At 37.0% G+C, this 12,220-nt stretch overlaps 1 protein-coding gene across 3 annotated transcripts in view; it reads left to right on the top strand.

Moving 5' to 3' along the window:
* ATP7A (ATPase copper transporting alpha) overlaps nt 1–12,220 on the top strand; it is a 144,590-nt gene that overhangs the window by 75,389 nt on the left and 56,981 nt on the right. For all 3 annotated transcript variants that reach the window (XM_025373494.1, XM_025373492.1, XM_025373493.1), the window contains 2 exons: nt 6,501–6,990; nt 7,500–8,225. In XM_025373494.1, the coding sequence (XP_025229279.1) occupies nt 6,501–6,990; nt 7,500–8,225 (1,216 nt within the window). The remainder of the gene's footprint in view (nt 1–6,500; nt 6,991–7,499; nt 8,226–12,220) is intronic.

Genomic DNA, 12,220 nt, shown 5'->3' with positions numbered 1-12,220 from the left:
GTGAAAAGCAATGCTACAACGTAATAAAAACTAACAGAATCTGCATCTTTTTCATCTTAAAATATTTGATTTTTGAAGTTTTAGATTGATTTTGAACTATTATTTAGTTTTTAAGAATTGTCTTTTTCTAGTTTATAATCTGATTTAAAAGTTTTAAAGTGGTAACCTTTATTTAAGTTACTCAAATAGGATAAATGTTAATGGAGCTTGATGCCTTCCTCTTATGATATTTTAATTTTCAATATTCTATATTGAAATATCAAATAGAGTGTTGCCCTATTAATGTAAACACATTTTATTTTTCAACAAACCATAATGTAATTTGTATTGAGACTGTATGTATTATAAATGAGGATCGTTTTGTTTATTATAAATAGTTTTTAGTTGATTCAAAAGTATACTATGGGTGGTGAATCAAACATATTAGACATTCAGGATAATTGATTAATCATCTCACTTTTCTGATTTCAGTCTCCACATCTATAAAATAACAATCCTTTCAAGCTGTGAAAAATCTCTTATTACCTTTATGTTGAGTTGTTATATGAAAGTGTAAGAAAGTAAGCTTTAAACTATCTGAAGACTCCCACACTGAGCAGCATGCTAACCTGAATTTATTATGATCGTGTATAAATTGATTCCTGGGGGATTAAAAGGAATTTCAATGTGCTAAAACTTGAGCTAAGTTATTTTCCCATAGTGACTTTTAAAAATGTAGAAATATTAGAATGTTCTGATTGTCAGTTCTGTTAAAAACTCAAATATGTTTTAAAACCATTTCAAATTTAAACTAGCATGGGAGAATATGTGAAATGTGAGGGGAAAAAACAACTAAAATTTGGTTCAAACACTAGAAATATTGTATACTGTTCAGATTATTTATAAGCCATACATTGCTCAAACATAGACATAGAATTTTAGTTTTCCAAGGAAATTGTAGATTATCTAGCCTAATCATTTATAAATGGAAAGAGTGTAGATTTTGGAGTTACATACACCTGCATTTGAACCCTAGCTCTTTCATTTTCTTGTTGGGTTCCTTGGGCAATTTATTCAATTTCCTGGCCTTCATATAGGAACCGGGATCACCTTTGTCTTATTCTGTTCAGGCTCCTATAAGAAAATACCATAAAGTGGGTGGCTTATAAACAACAGAAATGTGTTTCTCACAATTCTGGAAGCTGGGAAGTCCAAAATCAAGGTGCTGGCAAATTTGGTGTCTGGTGAGGATTGACTTCCTGGTTCATGTATGGCACACCTTCTCCCTGTGTCCTCACATGGTGGAAGGGACAGGGTAGCTCTCTCGGACCTCTTTTATTAGGGCACAAATCCCAGTCTTGAGGGCTCTGTCTTCATTATCTAATCACCTCCCAGAGGCCCCCCCACCAATATTATCACCTTGGGAATTCGGATTTCAACATATGAATTTTTGAGGGACACTTTCAGATTATAGCACCTTTCCTTATCAAATAAGAAAGAATACAGAAGAGAAAACATGTACTGATGACAACCTAAGAAGTGGTAGTAACATAGTTTTTTAGTTTTTATAGAAAGTTAGAACTGAAAAGATTATTTTATCTAGTCTCAGGAAACTGAAGCCCTCAGAGGTAGGGTGATTTGTTTAAGGTTCTAGCTTTCATATTGCCTAAGAATAGAAGATACAGTCTTTGTGGGTTTATGCAAATTATACAGAAATCATATGCAAATAAAGTATACTGTGCCTGAATTTCATGTTTGACATTTCAAGAGACACAGAACACCACAAAGATTAAAATAAAGGATCTTTGCAATCCCTGTGACAGCACTCTACACCACCATTAATACTATGAAGGCCACACAGTACGTTTGGTATATTTTACTTTTTTCTCTCCCACTACTGCCTTCATCAAAATAACAGAGAATAGTCCTCCATCGTCAGTCTTTCCTATAAGCTATATTTATAATTTGTAGGCTGTTACATTTATTTTCAGAGGAACTTTTTTTTTTCCCTGAGACAGAGTTTTACTCTCTTGCCTAGGCTGGAGTGCAGTGGCGCGACCTCCGCCTCCGGGTTCAAGCGATTCTTGTGCCTCAGCCTCTTGAGTAGCTGGGATTACAGGCGCCCACCACCATGCCCAGATAATTTCTATATTTTTAGTAGAGATGGGGTTTCACCATGTTGGCCAGGCTGGTTTTGAACTCCTGGTCTCAAGTGATCCACCCACCTTGGCCTCCCAAAGTGCTGGGATTACAGGCATGAGTCACCACTCTGGCCCAGAGGAACGATTGATATAATGGAAAAATAGTTCCTCTGAAAATAAAAATAACAGCCTTGGTTCCTAAAAAAGATTATGAGAAAAAGACAAGCTGTTGAAATATTGGAGCAATGTGGGGAATGAGGAAGGTGGGATAGGGCAGGGAAGGGAGATTATTTTTGGAGCAGGGGTTGGGGTTAGAGGACGTATGAAAGGAGAGCAGCACAGACCCAGAATCAGACTGCCGCCAGCACTTTCCAGCTGTATGGAGTTTGCCTGGAAATGCTCACCATTGTATCTCTAGCAGCTAGCATACTGCCGGGCACATAATGAGCATTCAGTAAATATTTGTTGAATATGTACTAAATATTTGTTGAATACGTAAGTACCTTTTTTTTTTTTTTTTTTTTTTTTTTTTGAAACGAAGTCTTGCTTTGCCGCCAAGCCTGCAGTGCAGTGGCGCAATCTTGGCTCACTGCAACCTCCGCCTCCCGGGTTCAAGTGATTCTCCTGGCCCAGCCTCTCGAGTAGCTGGGATTACAGGCATGCGCCACCACGCCCAGCTAATTTTTGTATTTTTGGTAGAGACGGGTTTCCCTGCGTTGGCCAGGCTGGCCTCAAACTGTGATCTCAAGTGATCCACCCGCCTCAACCTCCCAAAGTGCTAGGATTACAGGTGTGAGCCACCGTGCCTGGCCTATAAGTACCATTTTGACTTCCTGCCCAAAGATTTAGCACCCAGAGCTGTACTGTGAATTTGTTTCCTTTGAGACCTTAGGTTTGAAAAGTCTCTTTGCTATCTAACATTCAGAGGAAAAGTTGAGTGCTGTTAACCCTGAAGACGAATACTTTTGTTTGTGCTGAGTGTGGTTGGTCAGTTTTTAAAACAGAAACAGAATTTACTAAAGGAAGTGTTTTCTCATCTGCAGCGTGCAAGTAGCATAGGGTACTCTGACTTCTCTTTTGTATAGAATTTTATGCATAGTTTTCTGATGCCTTTTATAAATAAAAGATAGGCTAAAGCAGTTAGAAAGTATAGCAAACCATCCAGTGACAAAGTGATTTTTTTTTTTTTGAGACGGAGCCACACTCTGTCACCCAGGCTGGAGTGCAGTGGCACGATTTTGGCTCACTGCAGCCTTGACGTTCGGCCTCAGGCAATCCTCCCACCTCAGCCCCTTGAGTAGCTAGGACTACAGGAGTGTGCCACCATGCCTGGGTAATTTTTGTACTTTTTGTAGAGACAGGGTTCCACCATGTTGCCCAGACTGGTCTGGAATTCCTGAGCTCAAGCTATCTGCCCAACTACCATGGCATCCCAAAGTGCTAGGATTACAGGCGTGTGCCACCTGGCCTGACGAAGTGATTTTTGCTTTTAAAATGAGAACAATTTCTGACTGGCTATGTTGGTAAATTGATATTTTTGGGGAGCGGGTGGGTACAGGGGAACCAGGTCTTGTTTAAGATGTGCCAGATACAACATATTTGAAGGGCAAGAATCCTTTACCTTGGTACTTTATCAGAAAAAGTATAGTAGTACCTAAAGCAATACCACCCAAGAATGGTCTGTGATGATGGAAATACTGTGTATCCGCCCTGTCTGGTAGGGCTAACCACATTGTCCAATGAGCACTTGAAATTTGGCTAGTGCAACCGAGGAACTGAATTTTTAATCTTATTTAATAATTTTTTTTGTTTAAAAAATAATCATCTGGTAAAATAGACTTTTTTGGGTATATAGTTCTATGAATTTTTTGTTTTAGTTTTGTGAATGTTAACACATGTATAGATTTGTTTAACACCAACACAATCAGGACATAGTGCAGCCCTGTTACCCCTAAAAAACTCCCTCTTGCTACCATTTTCCCTACCTCTAACCCCTGGAAACCACTGTTCTGTTCTCCATCTTCCCCTTTAGTCAGAAAGTTTAAATTATTTACAGTAATTTTCTTAATCCTAAAATCACTTCAGAAGAGTGAAATTAAAGTTTAAAAGAGGCCCTCTAAAAACACAAGGACACAAAAGCCTTCATTTGATGGTGGCTACTGTTATATTGCATCTCTTTCAGTAGTATATGTCTCAACTATACGTGGTTTGACTATTCTGCGTTTTTTTTTCATGGAAAATGTTATATAGTATAATCCAAAACCAAATATAAATTATTTCTCCACTTCTGTTTTGGATCATTTATGCTAGTGATTTCCTCCATCCCTAAGAACCAACTAGCCAAGTAGAATTATCAGAGTCTTAGAAACTTTCCATGCCATGGGTACATTTTACATTTTCACCCAAATACACAGTCATCAATTATCAAGCTAAAGGAAGAAATAAAAATATGTTCATTAAAATAAGTGAAAGATTTAACTAACTATTGTAGACAATTTTAAGAGATATTTTCTATGCTGAATTACTTATATCTTTGAGTTTTTATTTTATAGAGCAAGGCTTTTCACTAGAAATTAATAACACCCATATTTAACTGCTTTTTGAATATTAATATCCTACTGCCATCTCAAAAATCAATAGGTCCAGCACTGAATTTATCATCTCTCCTTTCCCTCCACTTTAACTTCTTAATTTCTTCCTGATTTCCTCCTCTCTTTCTGATATCAGTTAATGGCACCACCATCTATCTATCCACTGACCCAAACCAGATACCTTTAAGTCATTCAAGTTACCTCCTTTACCCTATACATCTTGTTAGGAGGCCCTATCTTCCTAAATATATCTTGGAGCTGCCTCTTTTCTCTTTGTCCCCAATATTCATGTCTTAATTCAGACCCTCTATTGCACTACTGTTGCAGTAGCCTCCTAGCTGATAGTCCTCCCTCCTGTATCACTCCACCCTATTCCACTGTCATCTTCCACATTGCCTCCACAATGATCGTTCTCTAAAATGAAAATCTAATCACATAATTCTCTGCTTAACTTTTCCATGGCTTTCTGTTACCTATAGGATAAATCACAACCATAATTGGCATATAGAACCCCATAATAGAGCAGTTGCTGAATTCTCAAGCCTCTTACCTTTCTCTACTTTTTTGTTTCCATTCGTCTGAAATTCCCTGCCTCATATATCCTTGCTGATTCCTGTTTGTCCTTTAACACTTAGGTATTATCTCTCCTAAGAAGACTTTTCTGACCCCTATTCCCAGGGATGAATGGGTATCCCTTTTCTGTATTCTCTGTCCTATTGTTCCTGTGACATGTTCAGCTTTGTATCCTGAGAATCCCAGTTCCTGACACACATAATAAGTGCTCAATAAATAGTAGTTGCTCAATGTTTAATTTTATAAATTCACTGCTGTTACAAAGAACTTTCCTATCTATTTACTCATATGATCCTTATAATAGCCCTGGAAGATAATAGGACATATTTTCTCATTTTTCAGATGGTAGAACTAATAAGTGTGGTTAGCTAATAAGTGGAGAATTGATGCTGGAATTTAGATGTTTTGACTCCCAACCAGGTATTTGTGTGTGTGTCTGTGTGTGTGTGTGTGTATGTATCTTCATCATGAATCTTTGTAAGATGTCAGCCAAAGAGATGCAGTCATGACAGTAGTTAAATTATATGCAGTAACTAAGCTTTAAGAATATAATAATTGTTTTATCATCTAATTGGGCAAAACAATAAAGATGTTCTTATTTTGAACAAAATTAATAGTATGCTCTAGTGACTTAGGGGGATATAGGAGTATATGCTATAAAATCCTATGAATACTGCCTTCACTCATAAACTGGCATGTTTATACTTTTTCTTGCCAACAAAGTTATCCTAATTGAACATTATTTTTATTTTTTAAAAATGATATATAATAGTTATACATATTTTTAGGAAATTGAACATTTTAAAAGATTAAACTTCATATTACCTTTTGTTTTTCTGGAGCTGATCCTGTTTCATGTATAACCTTTTCAGTTGGTAGAGTTTGAAGTGTTGGAGTAATTTATGAAAGGAGGTGGAAGGAAAGAGTAGTTTGTACTCTGTTGTGAAATTCTAGGGTGTGTTTGTCAGTATACATGTTTCAAATGCCTGATAGGTACCATAGTCACATATGTCTGCATATATAACTTTACCATTCTTGTAGGTACACAAGACATTTTATGTTTCTTTCTAACAAGAAGAGTAAAAATGAAAACTAATAGGGAAACTCCATTAGACTGAGTTGTCTCACTCTTCTTGAATGTGGTGTGATGATTGATATTTTAAATCCTATGTGATAGAATTTAATTAAACTGACTTTTGGAATTTCCTTCCAAAAGGTATCACTGGAAGAAAAAAATGCAACTATTATTTATGACCCTAAACTACAGACTCCAAAGACCCTACAGGAAGCTATTGATGACATGGGCTTTGATGCTGTTCTCCATAATCCTGACCCTCTCCCTGTTTTAACTGACACCTTGTTTCTGACTGTTACGGCTTCACTGGCTTTGCCATGGGACCATATCCAAAGCACATTGCTCAAGACCAAGGGTGTGACACACATTAAAATTTACCCTCAGCAAAGAGCTGTAGCAGTGACAATAATCCCTTCTATAGTGAATGCCAATCAGATAAAAGAGCTAGTTCCAGATCTCAGTTTAGATACTGGAACACTGGAGAAAAAGTCAGGAGCTTGTGAAGATCATAGTATGGCTCAAGCTGGTGAAGTCATGCTGAAGATGAAAGTGGAAGGGATGACCTGCCATTCATGTACTAGCACCATTGAAGGAAAGATTGGGAAACTGCAAGGTGTTCAGCGAATTAAAGGTAATGTGTCTGGCGTTGTTTGATTGTTTTGTAAGGCTTAGGTGTCTGTTTTGATCTTTTAACTTTTTCCTTTCTTCTTAAGCATGAGTTTTGAATCCATGGGACTAGAGTGCTTGCTGTATCATTGAGGTACAGCATATTCCCAGGATTAATGTCAGGAAAGTAATGATTATAATTAAAGGTTACATAAACCTCGAACTGAAGAAAAGGCAGCTGGGTTGGCAATTCGTGGAATTCAGGGTTCTTAACACAACATGACTAGCGTACTCTTTACCTCTAATATATTTTACTCAGGCATGGAGAAACTTGGAGACCATAGCTACAGTGGTCCTATCTCTTACTTGTTTCTAGTCTATGCCAATAACATTTTCTGAAAAGAAAAAAAAATTAAGAAAAGATGATGACAAGAATGAGAAAGAAACAATTATTTGTGGTTATTTAGAAAACAGGATGTTTTCTGAAGTAGCCCAGGAATAACTAAATTAATTATGTTTCTTTTTATTAACTAGTCTCCCTGGACAATCAAGAAGCTACCATTGTTTATCAACCTCATCTTATCTCAGTAGAAGAAATGAAAAAGCAGATTGAAGCTATGGGCTTTCCAGCATTTGTCAAAAAGCAGCCCAAGTACCTCAAATTGGGAGCTATTGATGTAGAACGTCTAAAGAATACACCAGTTAAATCCTCAGAAGGTTCACAGCAAAGGAGCCCATCATATACCAATAATTCAACAGCCACTTTCATCATTGATGGCATGCATTGTAAATCATGTGTGTCAAATATTGAAAGTACTTTATCTGCACTCCAATATGTAAGCAGCATAGTAGTTTCTCTAGAGAATAGGTCTGCCACTGTGAAGTATAATGCAAGCTCAGTCACTCCAGAATCCCTGAGAAAAGCAATAGAGGCTGTATCACCGGGGCAATATAGAGTTAGTATCGCAAGTGAAGTTGAGAGTACCTCAAACTCTCCCTCCAGCTCATCTCTTCAGAAGACTCATTTGAATGTAGTTAGCCAGCCTCTGACACAAGAAACTGTGATAAACATTGATGGCATGACTTGTAATTCCTGTGTGCAGTCTATTGAGGGTGTCATATCAAAAAAGCCAGGTGTAAAATCCATACGAGTCTCCCTTGCAAATAGCAATGGGACTGTTGAGTATGATCCTTTACTAACCTCTCCAGAAACCTTGAGAGGAGCAATAGAAGACATGGGATTTGATGCTACCTTGTCAGGTAATTATCATTTTTTCTTTGATTACCCTAATGTTCTTTTACTTCCATTTTGCGCTGCTTTAGGCATTTATCAGTGAGAGATGATTCTTAGGCACTGTAATTCCACTTTTGCAAATAAGTCCTATGGAGGTAGCCAACAGTGTATACAAAGATGCATAAGGATGTTTGTATTATTGCTTATGATATTTAAAAACTGGAAACAATAAATAACTCATGGTACAACTATAAATAACTCATGATGACATGCTATGAAGTCATAAAACATTATGGCATTAAAGATAATTAATGCCACAGGAAGCTGTCTGAGATATTTTGTCAAATGAAAAAAAAAGCTGAAAAGCTATATATATACTGTGATCAACATTTTATAAAGAAATGTATCTGAATTTATACCATGTATATATTGTTTATGTATATGAATAAGATTCCTGGTAGGACATGAACCAGAATTTTAACAGTGATTATCTTTGGGTGGTAGGATAAATGTGATTTTTGTTTCCATTGTGCTTTCCTGGGTTTATAAGTTGTTTTTACAATAAGAATGTATGTATGTAGCTATGTATTTATATAATGGGGAAAACCAGTGCTCTTTTAAAAACAAAAGTAATTGAAATAAGTAATAGGATTTTAACTATAATTTTATATTTAGGCATTCAAATTAAACTGACTCCAGAGCCGTCACAAAGTTTTCGTATTTCTTGACAGCTCTTACCTTTGAATTGAAACAAAAACTGTGTATTCAATGGAATTTAATTATGTGAAATTGTTCTTTTGAACCAGAATTGAACCTGGCCTTGAATTAAACTGGAAAATGCCCAGATGAAATTTTTTGCTTGAAATAACAATTGAAAAGTTTTACAACCAATTTCTAGACAATATAATTAATCTTTGCTATCCTGATTAGAATGAAAGATATCAAATAGTAATATTCCCTTTTTAGACTCCCTGAAGCTGAGTAAAAGATTTTACTAAACACATGTCTAAATTGTTATGGTAGATTAATGTCAGTGAGAGAGGACTCAGAGGTATACCATTATTAATTTTTAGTTCTTAACTTTTGTATTGATGACAAATGGTAGAAATTATAGAATTCTCACTTTTTAAATTATACTTTAAGTTCTAGGGTACATGTGCACGGTGTGCAGGTTTGTTACATATGTATACATGTGCCATGTTGGTGTGCTGCACTCATTAACTCATCATTTACATTAGGTATATCTCCTAATGCTATCCCTCCCCGCTCCCCGCACCCCACGACAGGCCCCAGTGTGTGATGTTCCCCTTCCTGTGTCCAAGTGTTCTCATTGTTCAATTCCCACCTATGAGTGAGAATTCTCACTTTTAAAAATTGACACATAGTTCACGTACCATAAAATTTGCCCATTTAAGGTACACAACCCAGTGGTTGTTAGTATATTTACAGAGTTTTCCAGCCATCATCACTATATAATTTTAGAACTTTTTTATCACTCCCAAAAGAAATCACATGCCCATTAGCAGTCATTGCCCATTTCTTCTTCCCCTCCCCAAGCTCCTGATAACAACTGTTCTACTTTGTGTCTCTGAATTTGACTATTCTAGGTACCTCATTTAAGTGGAATCATACAACATTTGTCCTTTTGTGCCTGGATTCTTTTATTCAGCATAATGTTTTCAAGGTCCATCCATGTTGTAGTATGTATTAGAACATCATTCCTTTTTATTGCTGAATGTTATTCCATTGTATGGATATATCACATTTTTGTTTCTTCATTCACCAGTTGATGGGAATTTGGATTGTCTCCACTCTCTTGCCTATTATGTATAATACTGCTATGAACAATTTGAGTTCAAATTTTTGTATGAACATATGTTTTTATTTCTCCTGGGTATATACCTAGGAGTGGAATTGCTGGGTCCTATGGCAACTAAACTTTTTGAGGGACTGCCAGACTGTTTTTCAAAGTAGCTGTGCCATTTTACATTACCATCTGAAATTCTCAGAATCTGGCCAGGTACGGTGGCTCACACCTGTAATCCTAGCACTTTTGGAGGCTGAGGCAGGCAGACCACTTGAGCGCAGAAGTTCGAGACCAGCCTGTGTAACATGATGAAACCCCGTCCCTACAAAAAATACAAAAATCAGCTGGGCATGGTGACACACACCTATAGTCCCAGCTACTCAGGAGGCTAAGATGGGAGGATCGCTTAAGCCTGGAAGTCAAGGCTGCAGTGAGCCGTGATCATGTCACTGTACTCCAGCCTGGGTGACAGAACAAGACCCTGTCTTTAAAAAAAAAACAGATTTTAGATTAGAATCTAATCTTAAAAAATAGATTCTTTTTTTGTTTTTTGTTTTGTTTTGTTTTTGAGACGGAATCTTGTTCTGTCGTCCAGGCTAGAGTGCAATGGCATGATCTCGGCTCACTGCAACCTCCGCCTCCCAGGTTCAAACAATTCTCCTGCCTCAGCCTCCTGAGTAGCTGGGATTATAGGTGTCTGACACCATGCCTGGCTAATTTTTGTATTTTTAGTGGAGATGGGGTTTCACCATCTTGGTCAGGCTGGTCTCGAACTCCTGACCTCGTGATCCACTGGCCTCTGCCTCCCAAAGTGTTGGAATTACAGGTGTGAGCCACCATGCCTGGCCTTTAGATTCTTTTGCTCTAAAAATGAGATACATAGTTCTCTATTGGAAAATTCATATAGAACACTAAAATGTTAAAGAGACTCTAGTACCAAAAGCCTGAACAAAGTATAGGAAATCCATAATTGCAAAAGGAAATAATTATGAAACCAGAAGAAAAATTTAAGTTGGAAATAAGTGCAGTTATATCAGGGAGTCATAAAAATAACTAAAATTAGTTTCAGCAAATTTTTGTTTTACCTATCACCACTTAATTTTTTTTTTCCTTCTTTTTGAGACAGAGTCTTGCTCTGTCACCCAGGCTGAAGTGCAATGGCGCGATCTTGGCTCACTACAACCTCTGCGCCCCGGGTTCGAGTGATTCTCCTGCCTCAGTCTCCCAAGTAGCTGGGGTTACAGGTGCGCGACACCATGCCCAGCTGATTTTTTTGTATTTTTAGTAGAGACAGGGTTTCACCGTGTTGGTAAGTCTGGTCTCGAACTCCTGACCTCTGGTGATCTGCCTGCCTTGGCCTCCCAGAGTGCTGGGATTACAGGCGTGAGCCACCGTGTCTGGCCCACTTACATTTTTTAAAATTTTTGAAAATGACAGTGTTTGAAATTATATTGATTCACATTTCACTACTTCATAATGTTGGATTATTTCTCAGAGCTTCTATTAAATTAAAATACTTTGATATGCATAAGGGATTATGTTGTCAATAATGAACACCACATAAATTAGTTTATATCAGTATCACCAAAACAAGTTACTTACATTGTAATATTCCTATGCCTCTGACATATAGGAACCCAAATATAATCATCTTATATCACATGGTATAAAACTGAAATATTTTTCATGTTCACATATGGTATCTGTCATTACAGTAAGCAAGGGCATCATAAACTTTCAGATGGGACTCAAAAACAGAATTTTTTCTATTCAGTTGGGTTTATATTTTTGCGACTTACATTTTTACAAGTGTGGTTCACAGACCAGCAGCACCTGGGACCTTGTTAGAAATCAGACTCTGGCCCTACTGCAGACCCAGTAAATCAAATTCTCCATTTTAATTTTAATGAGCTTTCCAGGTAATCCATTTGCACATTAAAATTTGAGAACACTGATCTACATAATGTGATGCATTGACCTTTAAATCTCTAAGTTAAATCTATAATAACTTTGTTTACATAAACAAGTCCAGAAATTTGACTGAAGACAATAATAATATCAGTCATAACAACATTTCGATCAACGATGGACCACATAGACGATGGTGGTCCCATAAGATTATAATGGAGCATATATAGAAACCTCATATAAGGCATTTGATATTGGCATAGCAGATCAAGCAGGAGAAATGATATTCATTAATGGTGCTGGGAC

The sequence above is a fragment of the Theropithecus gelada genome, chromosome X (genome assembly GCF_003255815.1).
Source record: "Theropithecus gelada isolate Dixy chromosome X, Tgel_1.0, whole genome shotgun sequence".
NCBI lineage: Eukaryota > Metazoa > Chordata > Mammalia > Primates > Cercopithecidae > Theropithecus > Theropithecus gelada.
This window is presented reverse-complemented; position numbering and strand designations above follow the sequence as displayed.